The sequence below is a fragment of the Myotis nattereri genome, assembly GCF_964212035.1.
Source record: "Myotis nattereri genome assembly, chromosome: 16".
NCBI lineage: Eukaryota > Metazoa > Chordata > Mammalia > Chiroptera > Vespertilionidae > Myotis > Myotis nattereri.
In genome coordinates this window covers 31,479,996-31,506,160 of record NC_138091.1, presented here as the reverse complement: position 1 = coordinate 31,506,160, position 26,165 = coordinate 31,479,996, and the positions used below count along the sequence as shown (strand labels likewise).

The following is a 26,165-nucleotide window of genomic DNA, read 5'->3' as shown; positions in this document are numbered from 1 at the left end:
GGGAATAGTCTCCAAGGTCCTAAAATATTTAAGAAGCCGTTGTTGCAATGTTTCATTTATACCATCAATATGAAATGATATCAGGCTATGGGCTTAAAAAGGAAAAAGACACTGTACACTAACGGGTTCTCTCTTCCCACCTCCTAGGAATCCGTTTCAGAGATGAGGCTATTGACTTTTCGCACTCTTGGCTTTGGTGTTCCAACAGCGCCCAGCTCTGTGAGCTCAGCTTCTCATGTCACCCACCCCAGCTCCAGCGAAGTACCTGGAAGGTAAAACAAAAAGCCTCCCCATTTAAAACTTTACTTTTCAGTAGGTGGGAACAGATGGAGAATATTGTAGCAAACTGAGCAGGGTTTGGTGTGAAAACTGTCATCAGAAGACTTAGGAACAAAGGGCAAGCACGCAAAAACACGCAGGCACCCACCCGTGCACGCAAAAACACGCAGCCGCCCGTGCATCTGTGCAGATGGAAACAACCTGGGCTGCGAGCAAGGCAGGAGAACTTCTCCTTCCAGGGCTCCTTGTCCCCTGCCACCAGAGCGGTCCCCTAGCTAATGTCACTCAGCTTCACGTTTGGCGACAGTAAGTGTTTCTGCACTCTGTTCCTGCAGGCAGCCCGAAGACGGAAAAAAAAAAAACTTTGATAGGGCCTCTCTTCTCACTCTTACCCCTCTCCTCCAGTTTCTTCTCTTTGGTGCTTTATTTAAAATCCACTACACACACAAACCATGCTCTGAAAGTCATTTACAACATGCCAGCTTAAAAAATAAAAAATAAAAAAATAAAGGAGCTAGTGATTGCAGCGGCCCGTCTATTTGCAATCGCCCAAAGAGAATAATTCATTTCGGTGGAGGATACGGCTGAAGCGCTGAATACATTCCAACACTGTTTTCTGCCCTTCAAAACAATAAAAATGTAAAAGCCCAGACGAAAGAAGGCCCGAGGTGGCAGGAATGAGACTCTCTTGACCCCTGAGGAATTTATTCTCCTGGATCTTCTAAAGCACTCTCTCCCCAGAATGCATCATCAAGACCATTTTATTAGATTTTTCTAAACCCTTGAAATTGTCACATAATTGAAACAGAAACAGCAATTTAGAGCTCTGAATGGATTTCTTAAAAAGAAGACGCTCCCTTGCCCGCTCTCACCCCTAACCTAAATTTAAGGCCCTCACACACAAAACCCTATTTATCTTTTAAATCCTCCCCTACCATAAAAGTTACACATTCCCCTAATGCCTTAGATTTCAGGACATTGGGGAGAAACTCATCCCAGACAACAGGCTAAAAAAAGAATCCATTAGCATTAACTTGCCTGTCACAGCCAGTGACAAATAAATGAATGTGATGCTTTCAGATCCCTCATTGGTGGACCTGCCCCCAGGCAGATAAAGACCAAGGCTGGGAGAGCGAAGGCTCAGGGGGAGACCTCTCACACAGCGGTGTCTTAGCTGTCCCCGAGCTGTGCCCCAGGACTTCGCTCTCAGAGGCAGCAAAAACACAGCATCAGATATGGAAAAGGAAATGAATTCCCAGTGCCCACTGAGCATCCCCAAGATAAAGGATGCAAGCCATCTCCCCTTTGAGAGCCAGGACCCCAGGAGCAGGCCAACCCACCGACACAGGCTGTTCTATCATCATCCCTAGAAAGCAGCAACAGTACCACTCAACCCATGGGCTCCTGGGTAAGGGTCTCCTGTGATCTGGGCAGTGCCATCTGGACCTACTATGTGCAGATATCACCCGAGGCCCTTCATGTAATCTCCCTAACAATTCTATAATATAGGTACTGTTTAAAAGCCCCATTTTATAGGTGAAGAAATGGAGGCTATATATATATTACGTGATTTGTCCAAAATTCCATAGCTAGTATAAGGACATTTAACTATGCTCATCGGGTTTTTATAAAACAGGCAACAGAAACTAACCTGGAGCTTCCTGGCCAAATTTTATTCCTTGGCCTGAGCACTTTTCAGCAGTCAGGCAAACTCCAAGAACCTAAAATCCACCCAGTCGTGTTGGATGTAGCCCCCCACCCCTAGCAGAGGGGCTTAGAGGTTAAGGGAGCCAGGACACAGGATTCAGATGGCCCAAACACCAACCCTGATCCTTATTAGTTCTATGGCCCCAGGAAAGCTGCTTACCCTCACTCGGCCTCAGTTTATCCATCTGTCAAGTGGAGATAATATCAACAAAGGACTGTTGTAAGGGTGAAATGAAAGGAGATTAAGTATCCAGAGGCTTAGCACGGTGCCTCGAACACACTGACTCCCAATAAGCAACAGCCATCATTTTGAGTTAGAATTTTTCCTTTGGGTTATTCAAGGTCGCAAAGCTAAAACAGAGAAGGGTGGCATCCAGGAGCCCAACCTGGAAAACAACCTTCCAGCTTGGGAGCCTGATGCTATCTACCCTTGAGAGGGAGGGAGGGCGGGGACACCTTGTTGCATTTGGAATGCCTGTTCCGATGGACCAACCACCCTAGGCTGCCATGTACCACGGGGTGCTCAGTCCTCAGACCACAAGTGCTCACACCTCTCACTCCACACAGAAAGCAGAGGGTGCAATTCCAAAGGCTCCTGCTCATCACAGGCAGCCACTCGACCCAAGGTAACGCCAGGCAGACACCACGTATGCGGTCCCAGATCAGGCTGCTCCGAGCCACAGGACACGTGCACTCATGTCATGTAGACAACCAGTGATTTCCATACCAGGAAGTGACATCTCACTGCCTACCTCCGGGAAGGTCACGAGCACAGCTTGGACAAGGACAGAGTACTGAACTTTAGAATTTTGTCTGCATCGCGGCATCTTGTTAAGGAGGTGGAGAGGAAGATGGAGACATGAGAATGACAGAGCTGTTCTGTAGCTGCCACACACCCCAAAGAGCAGGGGTGGTACCTGCCAAGAACATCACTCCCAAAGAAGGGTCAACAGCCAGAGCGAATGCGCTATGAATTTCGCTGACGGCACAAGCTCAGGATGAGAAACTCCCCGCAAAATTGCATCGGCCACAGTCCTATGTGTGACCCCAGCTTCTAGATAGGCCCCGAAGAGCTCCTAGCGTGGTGCGGAGCATCCCGGGGATCCCGCACACCGAAGTGGGCTCCCGGCACCTACCAAGCAAAGCACAAACTCGTTTGCTTTGCCCGGCATTCAAGGCCTTCCACAGCCTGGCCCCAACCTCCTCTCCATACCTCACCCCGGAGCATTCTGCAGCACACGCCCTCTGCGACAGAGAGCCGCACGCCCAGACCTCTCCTAGCCCCTGGTAGGAAAACTGCATTCCTGCCATTCTTCCTTCCTACCTGTTCTACGGGCTCTGGGGCAAAGAGCACCTCTTCCAAGAAGCTGTTTGCACTCCTTCCTCTAAATGCCGTTCCTACCTTTCTTACTGTGTGCCGTGTGTCCTCTCCTGCAACACAGGCCCCTCCTGTGTTGGGAGGGAAGGGAAGGAAGACTCCTGAAGACAAGAACGCTGTCTCCTGTGTCCTCTGCATTCATTCTATCTAAATGGAGACCCAAGGTGTGCAAGAGAGCAGTATTAAAAGCTAAGGGTTTTTTACTAGTAAAATATGCTTGTACCTTTAGAGTTTATTGCCCAGTGGAGGCAATAAGGCATGAACCTAAATAACCATAAACTCAGAATGAAGCGCCTACCACAGTCCCTGGTGTGGAACATGGTAAATAATAACGGAATACTCCAAGTGGCAAATGACTGTACGAAAACATCTGGTCCAGCCCCACCCCTTCCATCACTCTCGCCCCGCATAGGTTTTCACACCCACTGGCACGTTATGTGCTCGTCCATTCACTCACTGCTAACTTGACCCACTAGGAGTGAAAGCCCATGAGGGCAGGGACTTGGTCTTACTCTCCACACTGTCCCCAGAACCGCACGCAGGGCCTGGCACACAGCAAGTGTTCAATAACGTTTGGTGAGTAGATGAATGAGTGAGTGGCTAGCACAATGCCTAATGGATGTTTTTGCTAACCTATGATTGTCAAAAGGGTTATAACCAAAGAATAGGTAAAGAGCCGTGGAAATCCAGAGGAGAAGTATGGTGTCCACGAGGGAGCAGGGATGGCTGTGCGGAAGAGGTAACGATTAGGTTGGGCTTTGCAAGGGGGTCTGTTTTTGACAGTAGAGAGAAGGAAGGGCAGAGCAGATGGGATCCACAAAAGGACAGCTATTCGGAGAAGGGAGACACTCAGTTTCAAGGCAGCAGAAGGTGGATGAGTCAGGGAAATAAGCTGAAAGAAGACCCTGCCCCTCCCCGCGGACAGATATTGAAGGACGTTCCCTATTAGGCTAAAACGTTTAGACTGTTCGCTGGGCACCAGGAAGCCATGGAGGGTGTCCTGAACCCACCAAAGCGGGCACACAGAGTCAGCAATGAGAAACAATTGTACGGGCACTTACGAAATAAATACTCTGGATCAAACAAGAGGCCAGAGATGATGAGCTGCATCTCCCTGTGTGTTCTTGGCACTTTCGGCCAAAGAATGTTTGGGTTTAAAAATACAAAACAGGACAAGAAGAAGGGGTGCTGTCTCAAGGGGCACCCAAGAGGGTCAGCTGGCTCCTCAGAGAGTGCCTTCCTCCTCCTTCTCCTCCCCCTCCTCCTCCTCCTCCTCCCCCTCTTCCTCCTCCTCCTCCCTTCATGGGGGACAGGGATTCTCACCAGTCTGCCAAACTCTCTGACACAGAACACAGGAGAACAACCTTAACACTGAAACAAGAGCACGTGAGGAAAGGCAGAATCCGGGAAAGGACATTTGTAGGACGAGATGCCCCTCCCCCTGAGCTGACACCTGCTGCTGGCAGGAACGCAGGAAGGAGCTGCTGTCCCCAACAAGAAAGAGGCTAAGCCACTAACCCCCGAGGTCCTGGCAGTGTGGACACGGGCTGCAGACACACCGCCACCTCCCCCCACTGGGAACCAGAAACCCACCCTAGGTCTGTTAACTGTGGCTGCCCAGATGACAGCTGCAGATCCTCCAAGATGGTAAGACGCTAGCATGACCCGACCCACAGCAGTGGGGAAGGCCAGATGCCGAAAACTCACCCCTCGCCCTTGAGAAGCTGCCAAGAAACCGCTCCCCCGGAACAGGAGGTGAGGAACAGGAGGTGCGCGAGGAAAACGCCCGTGCTGCGCTGCACCCATCTGGATGCCTGCTCAACAGAACCTTCCTGGGAACAGGAAAACCTGCCTTCCAGCTCAGCCTCGCCGCAACGTAGCCGTGTGACCGGGCAGCGAACAGAGCTTCCCTGGGGGTCAGCCGCCTCCACTGTGAAGAAGGCAGGCGGGGTTCCACTCACGCACTTAACAGTTACCAACCGCCAAACAGCAACAGCCCCTGCCATCGGGGGGCTTCTGTTCCCATTAAGAATTTTCTTAGGGCATTTTCACCATCATATTTTTTTTTTATTTCACAAAAATAATTCAATTAATAATAATATCAGCAGACATTTTTGCCAGGTGCCAGACAGAAACTTGCCGCGTTCACCGTGGAAATAGCTCCAGGTGAAGCACTACACGGTCCCTGTTTTAAAGAGAAGGAAACCAAGGCGAGAAGGGGCGTAGGTAACGCGCCTGGGTCACCAGCTGCAACAGAAGGCAACTCGGAAAGGTTGTGGCCTCTAAGACTTAAGGAGCAAAATGGGAAGACTTTCTTATACACAAGGATAAGGAGGGCAGACAGAGCTATGCCCAGACCCACTCTTGCTGCAAGATCCTAGGCAGTCTCTTGGTTTGTCCTACAAGAAAAAGAACCCACAAGCTTGAGCAAAACTCTTCCAGGCCGCCAGCACATCCGTCCAAAGGGACGGAAGGATATGTGACATGATTGATCCCAATCATCTCCGTTTCTCCAACGGCTTCAAATTAAGTCATCTTTTTAGAGTAGCATGGCCATTTTAATTTTTAAAAAGATAGAGGGGGAAACTCTTACATATTTCACAAAATGAAATCATCATCTGGAGAAATAGGAAGATACAGAACAGACCCATCTTCTTCTGCTCAAAATGCACTTCACTAATTAGCGGCCACTAGTCTCTGAAGAGTCGCCCCTCGACTGGTTAATAAAGCCCCATCGCACTTCACTTGAGACGTGAACATTTACATCGCAAAGGGGATAAATGAACGGCGGGATTCAAAACTCCTCCTTTGGTCGCTCGTTAAAATTCTGGTCAAAACAGGTTTTTATTTATGTGATACATTAAAGAATATTATGACAGTGCTAATACGAAATCTGTTCTTCACTGCCAGGGATTTTCTTTCATCTTAAGTTACAGTTTCTCTCCACTGGTCTTGTTTTAACACCTCCACGGAATATTTCTCTGGCGAGTGTCAGCAAGGAGGGGCAGCCAGAAAGCACTGAAATGAATTGTAACCGAAACACACGCTGACATATCATCTACAAGCTCCTCACCCAGTCGTCGAGGAGGGGCACAGCTCACCTTGCCCCTGGGGCCTTAACACACACATGCAGAAGTTTTACTGAAGGGAGATAAACAAGAAATAAATAAGTCTTGACTTAAAGTTCTCTATTCCTGCCAGCGGGTTTTGGCCTCCAACATGAATGAGTCTGAAATCCCTGTGGCTGGGCTCAGATTCTATGCGAAAATAACGGTGGACAAGGAAGGTGCTTTCTCCCCACCCTGCCCCGACTCCCAGCCACCACACACCTTGCCATTTCCCCAGCTGCCTCCCTGGGGGTGAGCAACTCCAGAACCATCTGAAAAGATGCCCCGGGGGTCAGATGGAGAGCTGCTAGCAGACGGTGCCACACAACGGGATGTTATCATCGGGGTTGAGCTAATCACCCAACCATGGCACCTCAAAGTCCTGAGATGATGGCTGTGGTTCTGCCCCTCACAGCCTGGTGACCACTCTGCCACCTCCTGCCCCTAACAGAGAGGGGGTGCAACACTACCCCTCCCCAGGCCAGCGCACTGGGAGAGGGCCCGGCATGGAGCCAGGTTGCCTGGGTGGGTTCCGGGTAACACTGCTCAACCCACGTGCACTGGGGTTTCCTCATCTAGAAAAGAGAGATAGTGCTACTATCCACCTCACAGGACAGAGGTGAAGACAAAAGGAGTTACTATGCATAATGTCCCTCCACAGAGCCTGGCACTTCAACTCATATCGTTACTATTATTACCAGCCCTCTCACGGAATTGGGGTGAGGGGCTGATTACAAAAACAGCAGGTAAAAACAGTAAAGTAAAAACAGCAGGTAACACATAGGTATTACACTGCACCGGGTCTTTTTTTAAGTACTTTACCTTTAATGATTTCTTTAATCCACACAAAAACTCAACAAGATGGGGAAACTGAGGTGCAGGGAAGTTCAATGATTTGCCTGAATTCATACAGCTGATGAGTGGCACAGCCGGGATTGAAAGTCAGGCTGTGCAGCTTGATAATATCAATAACAACAAAAATGATTAAACCAACAATAATGGTGGTGGTGGTGGTGATGATGATGAGTTACGAGGCCCTCACCCTGTGCCAGGCTTTTATTCTTCACAACAACCTTCTGAGGGAGATATTGTCATCATTTCCATTTTACAGATGAGCAAATAGACTGAGAGAAGGCAATTTGCTCAATGTCGCAGGACCTGAGATTCAGATGGAGATAATGGATAGGAAAGTCCTTTGTAAAGTGTGTCATAAAAAACAAGGTATTGTTATAAAATCCCTAGAATCCCATGGAAAGATGTCCTTCCCCAACTGGTTTAATGTTTCTTCACATCTAAGTATGGCATTCACCTAAAACATCCCAGGCTCTGGGTTGGTGAGGGTGGCGGGGGGGGGGGGGGGGGGGGGAGGGCGTGTAGAATAGGTGTGTGTACACGCTGACAAGTTTAAGAAATATCCTGCCTTGTGTTCAAGTTGAATGTATCATTGAAAAACCAAATGCCATGATATAGTAAAATGAAATATGCCCTAGCTGATATGGCTCAGTTGATTGAGCATCATCCCATGCCCCAAGAGATCACGGGTTCAATTCTCGGTCAGGGCGCATGCCCAGGTTGTGGATTCAATGAGAAGCAACCAATCCACGTATCTCTCTCACATTGATGTTCCTTTCTCTCTCCCTCTCACTTCCTCTCTCTAAAATCAATAAAAACATCTTTTAAAAAGTCTCGGTCTTTAAGAAGCAATTAAAATTGCTAAATCCTTCATCTAATTAAAAAAAAAATACTGCCTTCTTGTAAAAGAATGGGGGGAGGAGCAAGTGGGAGGAGAAAACAAGTCAAACCCATGGTTTGACCAAGTCAGGGATTTTTCCAGTTTCCCTCTAGAGTAATCTGACCCCAGTTCTGGGTGATCAAATGACTAACCTGGAAATTTGAAGATTCATACTTAGGGAAGAAACAGCAAATCTCCCAAACCCAGGAAATGCTGCTTATTCTGGAAGCCTTCTGCAATGTCAAGGGTCACCCAGAGTTCAGAAAGCAACTTTTAAGCAGTTCAGACAGTCCCAAAGTTCGTGCCCAGTACAGAAATAATCGAACTGCTTTGGCTCATTAATTCCTTTTATTCGCTTAACATTAGAAAAAAAAATGCCTTAAAAAAAGTATTCCACTCTATTTACTTAAGGGATTTGTGCTTTCTTAGATAGAAAGGAAGAAAAGTAAGAAAAAAAGGAAAAAGAAGGAAGGGAGGGACAGAGGGAGGGAATCGCATGGCAGAATCAGACCTGAAATTCTCAAAATACCATCCGTAATTCCAACTTTTTCTTCACTAACGTGCAAAACCACTCCTCCCTGTAACACAATCACAAGGTTCCACTTCTGGGAGACCGAGCTTAAAGAAATAAACTCAGTTTGCTAAAGCCACAGCCCGTTTTCTTTATGACCTACAATCAGAAGCTTCACCTTTTCCCCTTTCCTTAAAGAATGCCAAGGCCACAAGGTGCAGATAAAGTCTTTCTTCCAATGCTATACAGGAAAGAAAAAAAGTTTAATGCAAAAGTGCAAATTTAAAGGTAAGCCATAAGCCCTTCACATTTCACCTCAGGCTCGGGCAGCTGTGTTCCCACAGCCACACCTGGCAAGCTCAGTGAAAACTACTAGCGACACACTTCTGAAAAAGCGAAGGCCTATCTCGAGCCTTTAAGCAAGTCTTGTAGTACCACTCAGACAAGCTTACAACATTTGCAGGACTTCTCCGCCCAGGCACCAGCACTTGCAAGAGCGGTAGCAGAGCGGGTTTCAAGTGTGCCCTTATTTATCCAGCCAACCCGAAAGCCAGGCATCCGCAGACTCCCCAGTCAGATGTAGGGCTCTATGGGTCTACAAAGTTGTTTTTCCTAGAGAGGACAAGCTACTAAAATTCTCCTCCTCTCCATAAACTCCAAGTTGTAAGGCCTCAAAAGAGTACCCTCCAAAAAGGGTCACAAGGAAATGTCCAACTTTTCCTGATATGATCTTGGCAATGCTTAAAGAATGAATAGAACCCTTGCATAGATATTGCACCAGACAGAGCTGTGTCCTCCCCCTAAGGATCAGGCTTGTCCCTGCCCTAGCTGTATGCCCAGAACCCACCTCCGGGTGGCTGACTTGCAGACGCAGGTTATCTCCAAGCGCCTGGCCTCTCACAGCCACTTGCTGTCACCAGGAAGTGTGTGCACCAGGATTCAGTGCTGCATTGCCAGAGCTGCGTTTGAAACCTGGAATCCTTGGCAACCATGCCTGAGTGCTACAATCCTATTGCCAGTTCTCCTACTTACCTTGGGTTGCGCTCGACGAGGAAATGCAACCTTGGGGTCAATCTAGGAGAAAATGGAAAAGTGGAAGTCAATTGTAATACTTTCAGGAGAGGAAAAAAAATTATGATTAATCACCTAATTATTAATCACTCATTTCTCAGGCTTTGAACCCAGCTTTTAGTAACATCTCGGGCAATCCATAAAAGTTTTTTAAACTTGGATCCAGACATAATGGTTTCTCCCCAAAAATGCAATAAATATAGCTAGCCTTTCTGAAATGTCCTACCATGTTATTCAATGTGTGATGCTGTTAATGAGCCAGATCTCATGGATTCTTACGTAGGCCAGGGCCTACAGACACTGAATCATACAGATACTGAACGCATCGATCTAATCTGCAATGCATGGCTGGGAGGAAATGATGGGAACATAATCACTGAAAAAATCATAGCCTGAAAATTAAATGTAAGACTCTTCCAGCAGTAGCTGGATGGTATTTCTTCTCCCCGGTGAGAACTAAACAACACAGGAGGGGAAGGTGATTCCAAGAATTTTGAAAATCAATGACATCCCAAAGCACTCCATAGACATCCAATGCAATACTAGGCTTGAATTAATTCATACGTTTGTGCAAAAGTTATCTAAAATTAATCAAAGGGATCGTTTATTCTGTAGTTATATCTCAAAAGAAAACAGGTAGTAAAAGCTATGGAGCCTTACTTGGTTCTTAAAAATAATAATAATAATAATATTAAAATAAAGGAAATACATGAGCTAACATCCACCTGGATTTTAAAAATTACAGAGGGGTTAAAAAAAAATCTATAAGCAACCTAAACCCAAATAAACATCATCAAGGGGAGAGGGTTAAAAAAATTTTACTAAAAAAAGAAATGAGAATGTAGCATAACAATCAGGGTATTCTCCTGCCCTAACCCCAATCCCAGTGGGAAAACATCCTCAACCCTAGATTAGACCACTACAGAGCACGAGTCTCAATCAGGGACTGGCTTTAAAATTCAAACAATTCCCACAGAAGCATTTGAATCTAGTAGGCTGGGGAAAAGGTGTTGAACAGAAAATATGGGTAGGGAAGGAATAAAAAAAGATTCCCAACGTTGGTTTTCATTAGATTTCTAAATGTCATGAGTCACTGGGTGAAATCCAATGGGGAGAGTGGCATGAATGTTGCTACCACGTAGTTATTTACAGGCTTTGCCTCTCAGATTAAGATCCCCCGCACCCCTTTTAAAATGTAAATCTGAACCTTCATTTCAGTTCTGCCAGGGGGTTAAATAAATAAATAAGAGTAATGCTCTGGGAGAAAGCACCGAGGGAGGAAAAGCACACGACAGGTCATTCTTGCTCGCCGACTTCGCATCCCTTAGGGCCCCGGCGGGTAAGACATACGAAGACCGACCACTTTTATGAAAGTGGTTTAAAGACCTAACAAAAGTCTGCAGTATGTTTGTTTTCTACCTTTCAACATCACCTGAGAAATGAGAGATTAGTTTTCAAACACTAAGAGAGAGAAATCTCTGATCTAGGAAACTATCCTTCCATCAAGATTAACATTACCGCATCTACAGGTGTACTCAGCGCTGACTAGAGCTGTCTACGAGAGAAATACAACAGGTGTGGATTTCCATTCTGTTGACCCAGCGTAAGACAGATACGTCTCTTCTCTTCGTAAACACTCTCAAAGTCTTTTTTTTTTTTTTTTTAGCTGACAGGCACACAATTGCAATAATAAGTCATCTTGTTTGTCGGGTAAAAGGTGAGGGACGTGTTAGGGAAGAGGCCAGGAGCTGGAGGGGGCTGGGAGTAGGGAAGAATGGAGCACTAAACAAAAATATCTAAAATTACAAAACTCAAAGCCAATTCGGAATTCCTGCATTGGATGTCGCGATAACAGCGTGTGTTCCACAATGAGAGTTCTTCGGTGTGCTGAGATCTCTAAAGGAGAGGACAGGTCAAGGTAAGCATGGCAAATCCCAACCTTTTGCACATCCCTGTCAACTATTTTTTTAAAACGAACAAAAAAAAAAAAACTACCAAAAATTAAAACATTAGTTAGTTAGGTTCAGCTCTACTTACTGTAGCTACAGATCCTCTAGGAAAGGACTAGGGTACAATTTTGGATGTGAATGGCCATTACCTAAACAAAGCTTTTAAGGTAACGGTAAACAAGATCCTCTGTTTCCATGTCAATAAACCAACCGCTTCTGCCTCCTGCACTGAACGGTTGAAACAAAGTCAAAAGCTATGTTATACTAAATCACAGGAACTAAAACACGTCTACACACAATTAGGGAGGGGAAACTGCAGGCTTTGCACCTGATAGTGAGGGATATGACCCACCAGCTACTGTAGAAACCAAATACTCCTTGGCCTACCCAGGGTGGGGAGAGGGAATGGATAATACATTCCTGAATTTGCTTTGAAATATTTGCCCTCTAATTTTACTAGCTTTTTGAAATGTCTAGCCAAAAATCAAAGAGTAAAATAATTCTTCAAATATCCATTATCATCCTACAAACGACTGTCCCTGAAATTATATGTCCTAAAAGGACCAAAAGGCTGGGCCAGAGGCTATGACAAATCCAGTACAATAAAGCAACTTAGAGTGTGTGGAGTCTTATCCAAAGAGGGTAAATTTGCAGTCATTGCAGGCACACCAAAAGTGGCCAGGTTTTTGTTTTATTTTTCTTCTATTTAAAGTTCAAGTCCAAATGGACTTGGAGCCCTGGCCGGTTTGGCTCAGTGGATAGAGCGTCAGCCTCCGGACTAAAGGGTCCCGGGCTCGATTCCGATCAAGTGCATCTGCCTGGGGTTGTGGGCTCAATCCCCAGTGTGGGGCTTGCAGGAAGCAGCTGGTCAGTGCTTCTCTCTCATCACTGATGTTTCTGTTTCTCTCTCCCTCTCCCTTCCTCTCTGAAATCAATAAAAATATTTTTTTTTAAAAAAAAAGGTACTTGGAATATCATCTCGGTTCCACTCCTTTATTTTAGAGAAGAGGAAAGTGAGGCCTGAGGCAGAGAACAACTTGCCAAAGTTTGAAAGGGGCATCTGGGACTAGCACCCAGTCCCTTGCCTTGTCCCACTACCCCACCAGAGAAGTGAGGCCCAAGTAGCCCAGCACTGCATCCCAATGTCACCTCAGGTCCCCCGCTTTGGCAAGATGTATAAAAACTGTGGGAAAATTCTAGAAGATATAAAGGGAAGGGAGGTGAGCACAGAGCCAACACAAGGGTCTAAATAAAACATTACACATACATACACACATACCCCATTAAATGAATTATTTTATACTGATACTCTTTCTTCCCTTCCTCTTCTGACCTCTACCTAGAGACTTCCCCGCCCCTCAACACCAGGCTTCAAAACCTTCTAAATGCTATAAAAGTACCCACACTCAGAATAAAGAATCTGAGAAAGAAAAGGAAAAAAACAAATCACTTTGAAACCCAAGGCCTTATCAGCCTTAGATTTCATGCCATCTGGAGTCAGCCACTGGATGCCCAGTTTGGCCCTGGGAGCGTCTCCTTTCCTTCTCAAACCCCATTTCAAAACCGAAGTGCCCCAGGAGGAACCTGTTGCCTGGACCTGGATTAACGCCCCCTGGATTCTTCCTGACCCCTGGCCCGCTGAGCCAGGAAGCAGGCTGTGCCGTCTGAAAGCCAGTTCCCAGAGCCACAGTTGGTTAAGTGTGCTCTAAGCTCCCTCTCTGCTCCCTCAGCTGACAAAGAAAAGTTGCCTTTGCTCAGTGGTGGAGTTTCTTTGCAGGGTCCCTTGGCCCTGAAAATAGCACCACCACCCCCCTCCAATGGACCCCTCCCCCAAGTCGAGCTTGGCAGCCACTGGGACAGGCTCCAAAAAGAAAACCCCAAACCCAGCGATGGTAGCAAACTTTAGTGCCAATTCGCAAGCTCTGCTTAAAAGTACCTGGCTCTAAGCACAGAAGCAAAAGAAGGCACTGTCCCTTTAAGTGGGGCTGTCAAGGCTCAGATTGGTCCTGAAAAGGGGCAAACAACAACAAGGAAAAGCAACCTACCGTCTTGGAATCTAACTCATGGTGGGGCTGACCTAATACTTTATCTACACTTGCTGGGTCTGCGAACGTGACGAAACCGAAGCCTCTGAAATGAGACAAAGAGGGAGAAAAACAAACAAGAAAATGTGACACCATTGAAAGCAACAGGGAGCGAGCCCTACGGTAGAATGGGCAGCAAAAGTTCCTCCGCGCCCCCCACAGTCCGCCTCCAATCGCCCTCGGGTCTACAGCCCTCCACCTCGCAAGAAACTACGCCAAGGTTAATGGGGGAAGTGGACGGGGCAGAGCTAGCGGAGGTAACTTGGAAAAGCTGGTGCCTCCACTCTTTCGCCACCTCAGTTTCCTCTCCTCCTCCTCCCCTTTCCTTTCTTAACGCTTTGTTTTATTCCGATGAAAACCCGGCACTTAGGAGAGATTCATCCAGCTCCCTAACAGGGGTTTAAGAGTTTGGGGAGCTGGGAGTGGGAAGAAGCATTAAAAAAAAACAAAACTACGTGGAAAGTGAATGAAGCTGAATGTCATTTTAAACAGGAGAAAAAGAAGCGCCGGGGAAATGGCTTAAAGACGGAGAGCTGGGGATCTGTATAACCAGACAGAGTTCAAGCCCCAATTTTCAATAACCTTTGAGGTTATGGGGACGGGGGTGGAATAGAGCAACGTTCGAAACCAGCCACATGCCTGAGCCCCATTCTAAATCCGCTTAGCTACTTAAGACGCCTCCAAAAATAACACTTAAACTTTGTTCTAAAATAAAGGCAAAATCCAGAAGGGAATGGTTTACCTGGAGCGTTTCGTAGTGGGATCTCTCATGACCATACATTCTCTAATTTCTCCAAATTTGCTAAAATAGTCTCTAAGGCTATCTGTAGAGAGAGAAAGAGAGAGATGGGGGTGGGGGGAGAAGGTGTGGGGGGAAAAAAGCAATGCAAATTTTGATCAAGGACAAAAACCAAAAGTAGTTTTCTGTTGTTATTCTGTTTTGTTTTTGCGTTTTTTGCACACGCGGGGGAAATTCGGCAACAGAGGTCGCATAGAGGGCTCAGAAAGGATTTGCTATTTAAAAAAATAACCTTGCACAGGAGAAGTGGGGAGCCAATGGCGGGGGGGGGGGTGCTCCTACACTGGGATAACAAAGAGCAATAAAGAAGCCAAGAAGGGGGGGACCCAGGCGTCCCCCCCTCCCTCCCTTACCTGGTGAGGTCTGCCAGCTCAGTCCACCGATAAACATTTTACTAGAGGGAGAAAACATAACAGAAGTGAGCACCGATGTCAGATCGGCCATTTTGACGTGTAACTTACAAAAGCTAAAAGGAAAGCGGGGGGGAGCGTTCAAGCGAGAGCCGGGAGGTGGGGTGGGGGAGAAGGTGACGGCGAAATGCAATCCAAAGGTGTGTAACTTCCACGGGGGGAGGGGGGCGCGCGGGAGGGGCGGGGGGGGGCGCGGGAGATGCCGGGCTCCGCGCACCGCCGTCCCCGCCGCTGCAAGGAGAGCGAGCCCGAGGCGGCGTGGTGGGCAGCGGCTGGAAACTTACCCGGGGTCGTGCTGGGAGTCGTTGGCGCTGCCCGAGGTGCCTTGGCTCCCATTTGCCTCCATATCTGAGCCCCCCCGCCCCCCCACCCCCAAAAATCCGAGCCCCACAGCGATCGGAGCGGAGCGGCGGCCGACTCCGAGCCCCGAGATCTCCCGCTCCCTCCTGCCCCTCCTCCTCCTCCCCCCCGCCCGGGCTCCTCCGAATCTCTCTGCGAGCGGCGGAGCCGGGGCAGCGGCGGAGCCGTCACACGTGGGATCGGCTTAGCTCAGCCCTGCTGCTCGCACACCCCCCCCCCCGTCCCCGCCCCCCCAGCCCATCCCCACCTCTCCCCCTCCTCCTCCCCACCCCCCTCTCCTCCTCCTCCTCCCCCCTCCTCCCCGGCGCACGTGGGGCGGAGTTCTATAACGTCGTGTAACCAATGCCGGTGACGTCACGCACCCCGGTGCAGCCCCCGCCTGCCCGCGCGCGCACAGGCGGCAACCCCCCCACCCCGCGGCCAGACCCACGGGGGCGGTGCACGAACCCCGCGGCCTGAGGGGGCCCCGCCTCCGGGCGGGCCGGGGCGCTGGGCGTGAGGAGCGCACCCCGACTTCCCTGGATCACATGGGCTGCGAGGAAAGGGTGGATCGGGGAAGGGGGAGGCGCGGGAAGCTAGCGGCGATCCTCAGTCGGACAGGGGAGAAGACGACCCCCACCCCCGCTAGTTCGGCCTCTCCATTCAAGTTCACTGGCCGTGGCCGCTGGGATCCGGGGATGGCACCAGGCGCCCGCCCGGTTCTGCGCCCTTTTTCCAGCCACCGCGCAGAAATTTAGGTCAAGGACGTCGGGATCAAACCCAAACCCTGGCTCTCCTTGGGCGGCCCCCGAGATCTCCCAGGATCCGGGGGCTTCTGGGTGGCCGAGACCCTCTCGCACAAACACCAGCCACAAGTTTTATTTTCCTTTCGCGCTGAAGTTCTCTCTGGCTCTCGCTCCACACCGGCAAGTCTTTGCGCCGCTCCCCGCCCTTCCCCGGCAGAGGTACGAATCCGTGCCCGGGAAAGGTTATTTTGGAACTTTGAGAAACTGACTCGATTCCAGTGGTGAGAAAGCGTCGAAGAATGGGTTTCCACGTTAATCATACAGCGTTTTAAAAAATAATAAAATAGGTTTATAGGGGTCAAGGTCAAATGATTGAGATTCAAAGCAAAATTTTGTATATAGTAAAAAAAATTAGTTTTGAAGGGTTTCTGGGATGACTGGGAAGGGTAGTTATTTTAGGAAATTCCTCTCCCAACCTTTCCATAGTATGCTTGCGATTAACATAGCCCAAGACTCCCCACCATCTGGGGAGGTAGCTGAGGGTAGCTTCAGACACCCCCATTTCACTCCTCTCACCCGTTACCTGCCACCTTAGGTGTGGTGCAGCTGCAGGATCTGGCACATAGTAGGTGCTTAATACCGACTTCATCCCTTCCTCACTGAAAATTCTAAAAAGATGTTTGTAGTTTCCCAGAGGCACCTCACACTTTTCCAGCAGATTCCAGGCTGGCCAAATTCAGGCTGGATCAATTTATAGGGTATTTAAAACCATTATCCTTATTGTTTTAAATTATTACAATACCCTGACTTAATATAGCATGAGGGGCAACAAAGCTGTGGTTCACCGAACACTCAGACTAGTGTTAACCATGAATCGATGCCCAGTAAACACTTTTCCATTAAATGTCATAGGATTAGGACACAATGAAATACACTCAACACCAAAACTACCAAACCCACTGTGGGTCTTGGAAAAGTGGAAGATTTGGAAAATCTCAACACCAGCCAAAGCTTGTATGACCAGACTCTCTTAATCTCCCTGTCTCCTAAACTGAGATAATTTCTCCCGGTCGGGATTGATGGGTTGAGAAGAGGGACTGAAATAAGCAAATGTAAAAGTCCCCTTTTCACTGTAAACCTAGAAGGGTCATGCTTATTATCAATCATTACTTCACATGACTTTTAGAAGGCGCTTTAAAGCTTTATACCACAAGCCCAAGCATTTTCCGTAACTTCAAGCTGCTTCCCAAATCATATAGGGTCTCACATGTGGAAGAGCCTGTTGCTATTACAGTAATTGTCTTTTATTATTCTCAATAACAAATGCAGACAACAGAGCTAAAAGGATTGTGTTTGGGATGTTTATGCTAGAACTGCCGACCATCAGAGGTAGAAAGGCCTTTCCTGACCCAACCCCCTCATTTTACATCAGGGTCCCAGAGAAGTTAAGCTCACCAGGCCGTACCCTGCCCCCACCAGTCAGTTCTTAAAAGGGGTTCTGGCCACCAGTGCAATGCCCTTTGGCTCTGCTGCCTGCATATTTATTCTGTCCTTCACGAGGCAAGAGTAGGGTGTCCTTGTTCCCTGTTGTGGACCTGCACAAGCTGACAGTGAGCTGAATTAAAAGCCTGAGAGGGGCTAGCACTGCAGTTACAAAGTCATTGAGAAAGAACTAGATTTTTTTTATCTCCATTACTACATTGTTTTTACTTGTTTATTTTTAATTTATATGCAGTAACACATTTGCTCTTTGTATTCTATAATTCTGTAAGTTTTAGCAAATACCTAGACTTGGGTAACCACCACCATAATCAAGATCCAGAAGACTGTCATTGTCCCCCAAAATTACCTCCTGCTGTCCCTTTCGCTGCACGGACTATAATAGGTTGTTATTATTATTATTATTAAGCATTTCTTCTCCAGTTCACTCACTTAATGTAGCTCCTGGGTCAGAAGAACTACAGAAGCACGATGTCAGTCCTCACCCTGAAAATCTCGACAGCTCATGATACTGTTGGACACTCCCTTCTTGTAGCTCGCTCTTCCCTTGACACCCTTGGTGCCCACATTCTCCTGGCTCTCCTCTCTCCCCAGCCGCTCCTTCTCTCTTTGCCCGGACCCCTCCTCTTTCCTTTCAATATTAGTGTTCATCCTCAACCCCCAGCTTCACACCCTCTTCTGGGTGAGCTCCTCTGAGATGGGTTTAAATACCATTTACGTGCCGCTGCCCCTCAAAATCTTCAGCCTGACCTCCCCACTGAGCTCTAGGTTCCAGTTAATTTCCTATTCAACATCTGGACTTAGCCTCCCTAAAGGTCCCCAAACTCAACATGTCCAAACCTTGCTTTTTCCCCCCCTAAATCTGAACCTCTTTTAAGGTTCCTTCTATCATCCTAGAGACAAGGTTGACCCCTTCCCATGTGCAATCCATCATGAAAGTCTGTAGTATGTGGTATTTAGGTCTTCCTACATATCTCTCAAATTCATCTTTCCAGTTACTGCATCCCAGATCTTCCACTTGAACCCCTGCAATAGCCTCCTAAACATTCTTCCCCATTCTTATTCCAGTAATATGTCTAGAAAGCTTTCCCTAACCTTTCTGACCAGGCCAGATACCCTTTAGTATGTACTGTTATTATCCTGCCAGAATGTCCTCTATGTACCTTACTCTGTGTGATCATTTGCTTTATTGCTCATCTCCTCCCTCAAGCCCTAAGCTCTCCGTTTATTAGCACAGTGCCTGTTGGTGCATAGTGGACACTCAATAAATATTTGTTGAATGACTGAAAGGATGAATGAATGAATGAATGAATGAATGAAGGTCAACATCTAATTTCATTGTAGGATTTTTTTTTTTTTATCCATGTCATGAGTCAAATTGGCTGTAATTTTCCCTTCTCGTATTGCCTTTGTCTGGTTATACTGGCCTCATAAAATGAACTGGTAAATGTTCTTTCTTTTTCCATTTTCTGGAACAGTGTGTATAAAATTGGAATTATGTGTTCCTTGACTGTTTGGTAGAACTTGCCGGTAAAATGTCTGGCTCTGGTATAAACATTTCCTAGGCTGATTTTTAACTACTGATTCCATTTCTTTAATAGTTATGAATCTCTTTGGGTTTTATACTTCAAGTCAATTTTTACACATTAAATTTTTCAAGGAAATTATCCATACCATCTTGGTTTTCACATTTATTGACAAAATGCAGTTCATAGTTTTCTCAATATGTTTTCTCTGCTGCATCTATCCATATCCATTTTTTCATTCCAAATATTATTGTATATGTATCTTCCCTTTTCTGAGTCAGTTGTGCCAGAGATCTCCCTTTTTTAACTGGTGTTTTTTCCCTACTTTCTACTAGTGTTTTCAAAGAATCAACTTTTAGTTTAACACTGTTTTCTGTTTCATTAATTTTTGCTTTTATATATTATTAACATATCTCATATTCTTATATATAAGAACATATACCATATATAAGATATAGAGTATTATTAATATATACCATATATTATTTTCTTCCTTCTGTTCTCTTTGGGTTTGTTCTGTTGCCTTTTTAAAAGTTTCTTGAATTGGCGGCTTAAAGTAATTGTCAGCCTTCTCATTTTTTTTTTTAATGTTTTTATTTATTTCAGAGAGAGGAAGGGAAAGATAGAAACATCAATGATGAGAGAGAATCATCTATCGGCTGCCTCCCGCACGCCCCCTACTGGGGATATAGCCCCAACCCGGACATGTGCCCTGACCGGGGATCAAATCGTGACCTCCTGGTTCATGGGTCAATGCTCAACCACTGAGCACACCAGCCGGCCTCATTTTTTAATTTTGACATTTAAGGCTACATGTTTCACTCTGGGTACTACTCAAACTACATCTCACAAAATATATAGAATTTTTATTGTCATTCCAGGCAAAGAATATTTAGATATCAAATATTATTTTTTTCTTTGGTTCACTATGTGTTTACATTTCTAAACATAAGGGTTTTTTGTTTTGATTTTTAGTTATTTATGTCTAACAATTGAATTCAGGCCAGAGAAAGTGGTCTGTATGAAGCAAATTCTTCGTTACCTGTTGAAGCTTGCTCTAGTAAATGGTCAGTTTTTCATAAATATTCTATATGGTTTTGAAAAGAATGTGTATCCCTTAATTGTTAAGTGTAGCCTCTTATATGGGCCTATTAAATCAAGCTTATTAATAATGTTATCCAGATTTTCTATAGCCTTACTAATATTTTGACTGTTTGATCTATCATTTTTATAGTGATATATAAGAATCTCCTTACCTGACTGAATTTGCCAATTTCTCCCCTAAATCTCTCAAATTTTCCTGGAGGGAAAAATTATTTTTAAAATATGGTAAGGTACATCAAAAAGAGCTATTAAAACCCATGACTGTGCATTTTTCTCATTTTTACATTTTATTTCTCTTTCTGCTTTATGCATTTTGAGGCTATGCTATTAGGTATATACAAGCTTAGATTTATTATGTTTTCTGAGTGAACTGTTTAATATATGCACAGATAATATTTAAATCTAGTGCTTTTTGCTTTAAAGTCTATACCTGCAATAAATATAACCACTCACACTTCTAGTTAGCATTTGCCTGGCATATCTTTTCTCATCCCTTTACTTTCAACCTTACTATCTATGTCTTAAATTTTTAATTGAGTCTCTTGTAAACAACATATAGCTGAGTATTGGTTTTTTATTTACTTGATTGGCTGGAAGTTTAGTCCATTTACATTTAATGTGATAGCTGACATATTTTTTAATATATTTTTTATTTCAGAGAGGAAGGGGGGGAGAGAAACATCGATGAGAGAAAATTATTTATTAGCTGCTTCCTGCATACCCCCTACTGGGGATCGAGCCTGCAACCTGAGCCTGCATTTGGGCATATGCCCTTGACCAGATTTGAACCCAGGACCCTTTAGTCCACAGGCCGACGCTCTATCAACTGAGCCAAACCAGCTAGGGCGATGGCTGATATTTTTAATGGAACTTAGGGGCACAAGAATATATTAATCAGAATCTCTGGCATAAATATAATGTCATCATTGGGTATATTCATGGCCTTGTTCTATTTTTTGATATGAATACCTGTAAACCTACTCAACTAGTGAACTAAAACAGTAACAATGACTTACAATTACTTATGTGCTCCTCCCCATCTGTTCCCCCTTCTGAAGTAACCACCAATCTCAATCTTGTATATATTACTCTTTGGCTTTAAAAAAAGTTATATCAAGTTATTATCACACTCTTGTTTTAAAATTTTATGAATAATTTGAGGTTTTAGTTTTATTCAGTTGGTAGTATTAAGATTCAGCTAGATTGTTGCGTCTGGTTGAGGTTCATTATTTTTCATAGTTGTATAGTATTTCATTGTATGACTCTGCCACAGTTTAGTTTGTCCATTCAACGGTCATAGGCTTTTGGGTTGTTCCAATGTTTTGCTTTTATGAGCAGAGCTGTCATGATCATTCTTCTCTGCAGTATGTGGGCAAGAATCTCTCTTTGGAGTGACTACCGGTTCGTAAGATATGTGACTGTAAAACTTTACAAGATAATGCTAAACTATTTTCCAAAGTGCTCTTCCAATTTGTACTCCCACTAGCAATGTATAAAAGGGCCTATTGATCTACTGATTTCTGACATATTTAACTTGTCCTCTTTCTCATCTTGCACCTTATATTTATTCTTTCTCTATAAGTTTTTTGCTCACTTCCTTTCTTCTCTTCTTTTGAATTGATCAAGAATTTTTTGTTTCCCTTTCCTCTTTCATTAATTCGGAAGTTGTAAGTTCTATTTCTATTCTTTTAGTGATTACAATTTTTAATATGTACATTTGATCCAATCCCCCCTAAAACAACAATAAACTAAGAATGATCCAACTTCAACTACATGCTCCCTTTTACATGTTACTATTGCTTATTTTAGACCCTCCTGGTTTTTGCACCCCTAAATTTAATCACTGTTGTCATTTTAGTTTTATATAATCATTGTTCAGATGTACACGTTTACCATATTATTCACCTTTGTTTCTAGCATACTATTCCTTTTTTTCTAGGTACCAGTCTTTTCCCTTGAAACATATCTTTCAATAATTCTTTCAGGGAAGGTATGTGAGTGAATGCTTTCTCCATTAATATAAAATTGTCTTATTTCACTCTTATACTCCAGTGATGATTTCTCTGGGCACAGAATTCTAAATTGAAAGTTCTTTTACCCTCAGCACATTTTTACTGTCTTCTTGTGTCTCTATTTATTGCTGAGACACTTGCTGTCAGTCTAAATGTCATTCCTTTGTAGGTAATCTGCCTTTTTGTTCTGGTTTTAAGGTTTTTCTCTTTGTCTTTGGCTCCCTGCATTCTTACCATGCTGTGGTCAGGTATGAAGTGCTTTTCATTTACCTGGTTCAAGATTCATTGTACATCCAAAATTTCAGGATTCCTGGTGTGTGTTTTTTAATCAAATCTGGAAAACGTTTAGTCATTGTCTCTATAAATCCTGTCTCCCTTGCTTTCTTTCAGTTTTCTCCTTCTGCTACTCGTAGTAGGTGCATAATGCACCTTCTCCCTCTGTGCAACACATTCTGAACCTCTCTCCCAGACTTTCCTTCACTGTGTCTCTCTCTGCTGTTTCCTGGGCAATTTCCTCAGGTCCACTTGCAGTGTTTCCTTCAGCTATGTCTAATCTGCTGTGTAACTCTCCACTGAGCATTTCATTTCAATGATTATATGTGTGATTTCTAGAAGTTGTATTTAGTTCCCTTTCATACTTACCTTCTTTTTTCTGTCAGGTTCTTACTGAGACATGATCATCAAAGGGCTCCTGGGGAAACTGAGGCAGGAGATGGCATTTCTGCATGGGTGAGGGAAGGCACTAACCCAAGGGCCCTGCTCCTTGCTCCCGAACTTCACACTGAGAACTCTCAGAAGGCTTTCCGTGTGAAAAACTGGGAGATCAAGGCAGGAAGACCTTTCCATCCGTCCTGGGATTGGGGACAGGCCATGCTGCCCAGCAATCTTAATCAGAGGACCTGCGCCCGCTTGGCACGTGCGTGATGCCTTCCATACTGTGCCCAAGGCAGACATTACTAATCAATCCTGCTCTGTCCCCGATTCAGGGGCAGGCCTTGCAAACTCCAACGCCCGGAGCAGCAGGTGGAGCTCCCCTGCCTGTGCGCTGGGCTTGTCCGCTACTCAGCACCTTCTAGGAAGCTTGTCACAGTCCTGGCCCAAGACGCTACAGGTATGTTTGGGGGGGATGGATGGACTAGAGACCACCTTTTGGTCAGTGACCAGAGATTGGGCCCTCAGGTCCTCTTTCCACCCTCTCTATCCACATCTGTCGGGTTAGCAGGCCTGGTCTGAGAGCAGGGAGGACCCAAGCTCTGGTCGGGGCCCAGGTCCCGGGCTCAGGGTGGTGCAGGCCCCAGGGGGGGCGGGGGCAGGTCTCTGGTGGCCTGAGCAGCTGGGGCCCTGCCCATAGGCCCATCAATAGATCCCCTTCACTCTCTTGTTGTCGGGGTCAAAGGGAGATTTCAGGTGAGCCCAGGCAGGGTAGGCCACCCCCATCCTCTCCAGGCTATAGTCCCCACTCTTCAAGAAGTCCGGGGAGGCCAGGTGCCTGGCGGCTGGCACCAGCTTGTGGGTGGAGAAGGGAAAAGCCTTGTTGCTCAGGTCTGCATCCAGCACCTCCTGGAGGATGGCCCGGCTGGCAGGCCTGAATGCTGATTATGCCCAGGTCCTCTGAGCTGTCGCTGAACTGGCACCAGAACAGGTGGTCCTGCAGCACTGAGGTGATGTGGGACCAGTTGTACTGGGCCATGGCCCGGCCCATAGCCAGGTAGAACCATCCCCTGCAAAGGCAAGGGCGAGGGTCAAGGCCTGGGGGAGGAGGGGCAGGTCGTTCTTGGTGCCGCCCCGCGGGTTCAGCATGGTGTACCCCTACCTTCTTTTTTAATACAGTTAGGCTATTTTCTCATGGTTTCAAATGTTCTTTTATGTCTTTAATAATTTTTAACTCACTTGTTTTATAATCTATCTGATAGTTCTATTGTCTAAGATTCCTGGGACTCTTGTATCTACATCTTGGACATGGTGGATTGTATCCATGTATATGTTGTAGTTTAGCATTGGGCCTGCAGTTTTATATTCACCTTTCAGCTTTGGGGTTTCTAGACCATACAGGTAAGGTAAATTCCAGCCCCAAATTTACATGGAGGCTGGGCTGTAGTCCCAAATCCTCAGCAAAGACTTTTTTCCTCCACTTTCAACTCATGCCAAGATAGTTAAGTTTTCTTGTCTTCCTGTGCCATTGGGGAGATTTTTTTCCAATGAATTATTTCTATAGTGATTCATCCTTTGGAGGGTTCCAGCTTTATGTGGGGATCTCAGTTCCATCTCCCCATTTTCAACAGGCCCAAACCGCAGTCTCTTTTCCATTCTGATGCCCAACCTTTAGACTGGCAAGACCAGCAACCTGCCCAAGACCAGCTCTGCCTCTGCGTGCCTGCTCACCATGTCATCTCCCTCTTGCTTCTCGCACTGGGGGCCTTTCCTTGCTGTCCTATGAGCTCATTTCAATAGGTGTTTATTGCATTTTGACCAGTATTTATAGATGATTTATAATGGGAGGATTTTCGCGTTCTTTAGTCAACAATATTGCCATAAATGGAACTCACTTCCATTTAATTTTTAATACCTTCATTTTGAATGCACTTTTTTTCTTAGAGTGCTATAGCATCTAAGATTTTTGAATAATTTTGCTTCTGAATAATCTTTTGTGGGTAAGGCAGCACTAAATGAACAAATAAGGCAAACACAGGTCCATGCAGCTATATTACGTTTACCTGGGAACTTTAAAAAGTACTGATGCTTGGTTCCACCTACAAGATTTGGATTTAACCGGTTGGTCCAGGGACAGTCTGGGTAGTGGCCTTTTTAGAAACTTCCCAAGTGATCCGAATAGGCAACCAAGGCTGAACATAATTCTTTTACAACACACCGATGAAAACAAACAACCATAATGATCCCTGGGCTCCATCCCAGAATGTCTGACTTGTTTTGCTTGGGGAGGGCCTCCAGGCATCTTTTTTTTTTTTTTTTTAACTCCCCTGATTATTGTAATGGGGTCAGAGCCAGTGAGTTACCTGGGCATGTCCTGTTGGAAGGGAGGAGTTCAGATAACGTTAGTGCTGGAAGCATGAAAAATCATGTACTCCAGCAGGGCGTGCTGTCTGCATAGCAGCCCATCCAACTGCTTTTTAATTATGCAGATTCCTGGAGGTTGTGAGTGGGTAGACTTAATGTAAGGCAGTAAGTCTCTCGTTCCCCAAAGGGCTGTGATGGGCAACCACGTTTGGGAACCACTCGGTTGGCACCTCTGGTTTTACAAAGGAGGAAACCACCCCTGAGACAAGTGGTATTTTCTCAAGGTTGTGGAGGTGATTGAGAGGAAAGGGGACTCTTACCTTCCAGTGTAGTGTCCATTTCACTCATTTCCAAACATAAAGCCTCCTACTACTGCCTTCAGACAATCCTGGCCATTAGAAAGAGGCAGATTTTGGATTTCTAGGCGGTGATTTCAGGAATGTGGGGTTTTCTGTTTTGCTTTGTGTGTGGATGGCATAGCCGAAGGAAAATAAAATGGCCTGCTGACTTGCGTGTGGGTCTTACTAGGAGTTCAGTGACCTTGAGCTGATAAGCCACCATCAGCCTCAATTGCCCCTCTGGGGTCTCGGCAGTTTTTAAAATATTAACAAATATTAAAATTTGTTAATATTCCTCCAAAAGGGGAGCCTAAGTCCCCTCCCCGTGAGAGTGGGCTGTACTTAGTAACTGGCTTCTAATGAACAGAGTATGGAGGCAATGATGGTGGGTGACTGCTGCGTCTGGATCATAGAAGGCATGTGGGTGCCGCCTTTCTCTCTCTCTTGGATCTTGCTTTGGGGGAAGCCAGGTGCCGTATCCTGAAGACACTCAGGAAGCCCGATGAAGAGGCCCACGTGGAGAAGAATGGCAGTTTCCTGTCGACAACCTGAACTAAC

The 26,165-nt window shown here is 45.8% G+C and overlaps 1 protein-coding gene across 11 annotated transcripts in view; it reads right to left on the bottom strand.

The window, feature by feature from the left end:
• Positions 1–15,621, bottom strand: part of MSI2 (musashi RNA binding protein 2) — a 348,010-nt gene extending 332,389 nt beyond the window's left edge. For 8 of the 11 annotated variants that reach the window (XR_013996953.1, XM_081109238.1, XM_081109234.1 and 5 more), the window contains exons 1-5: positions 15,312–15,602; positions 14,971–15,011; positions 14,561–14,642; positions 13,780–13,864; positions 9,747–9,788 (exon numbers count right to left, since the gene is read on the bottom strand). Coding sequence is in view for 10 of the 11 variants with exons in the window: in XM_081109238.1 (XP_080965364.1) it covers positions 9,747–9,788; positions 13,780–13,864; positions 14,561–14,642; positions 14,971–15,011; positions 15,312–15,373 (312 nt within the window). In the remaining variant the exon portion in view is untranslated. Of the gene's footprint in view, positions 1–9,746; positions 9,789–13,779; positions 13,865–14,560; positions 14,643–14,970; positions 15,012–15,311 lie in introns of all 11 variants that reach the window. The other 3 variants (XM_081109240.1, XM_081109237.1, XM_081109236.1) reach the window with 2 other exon arrangements.
• Between the last annotated feature and the right edge of the window lie 10,544 nt (positions 15,622–26,165).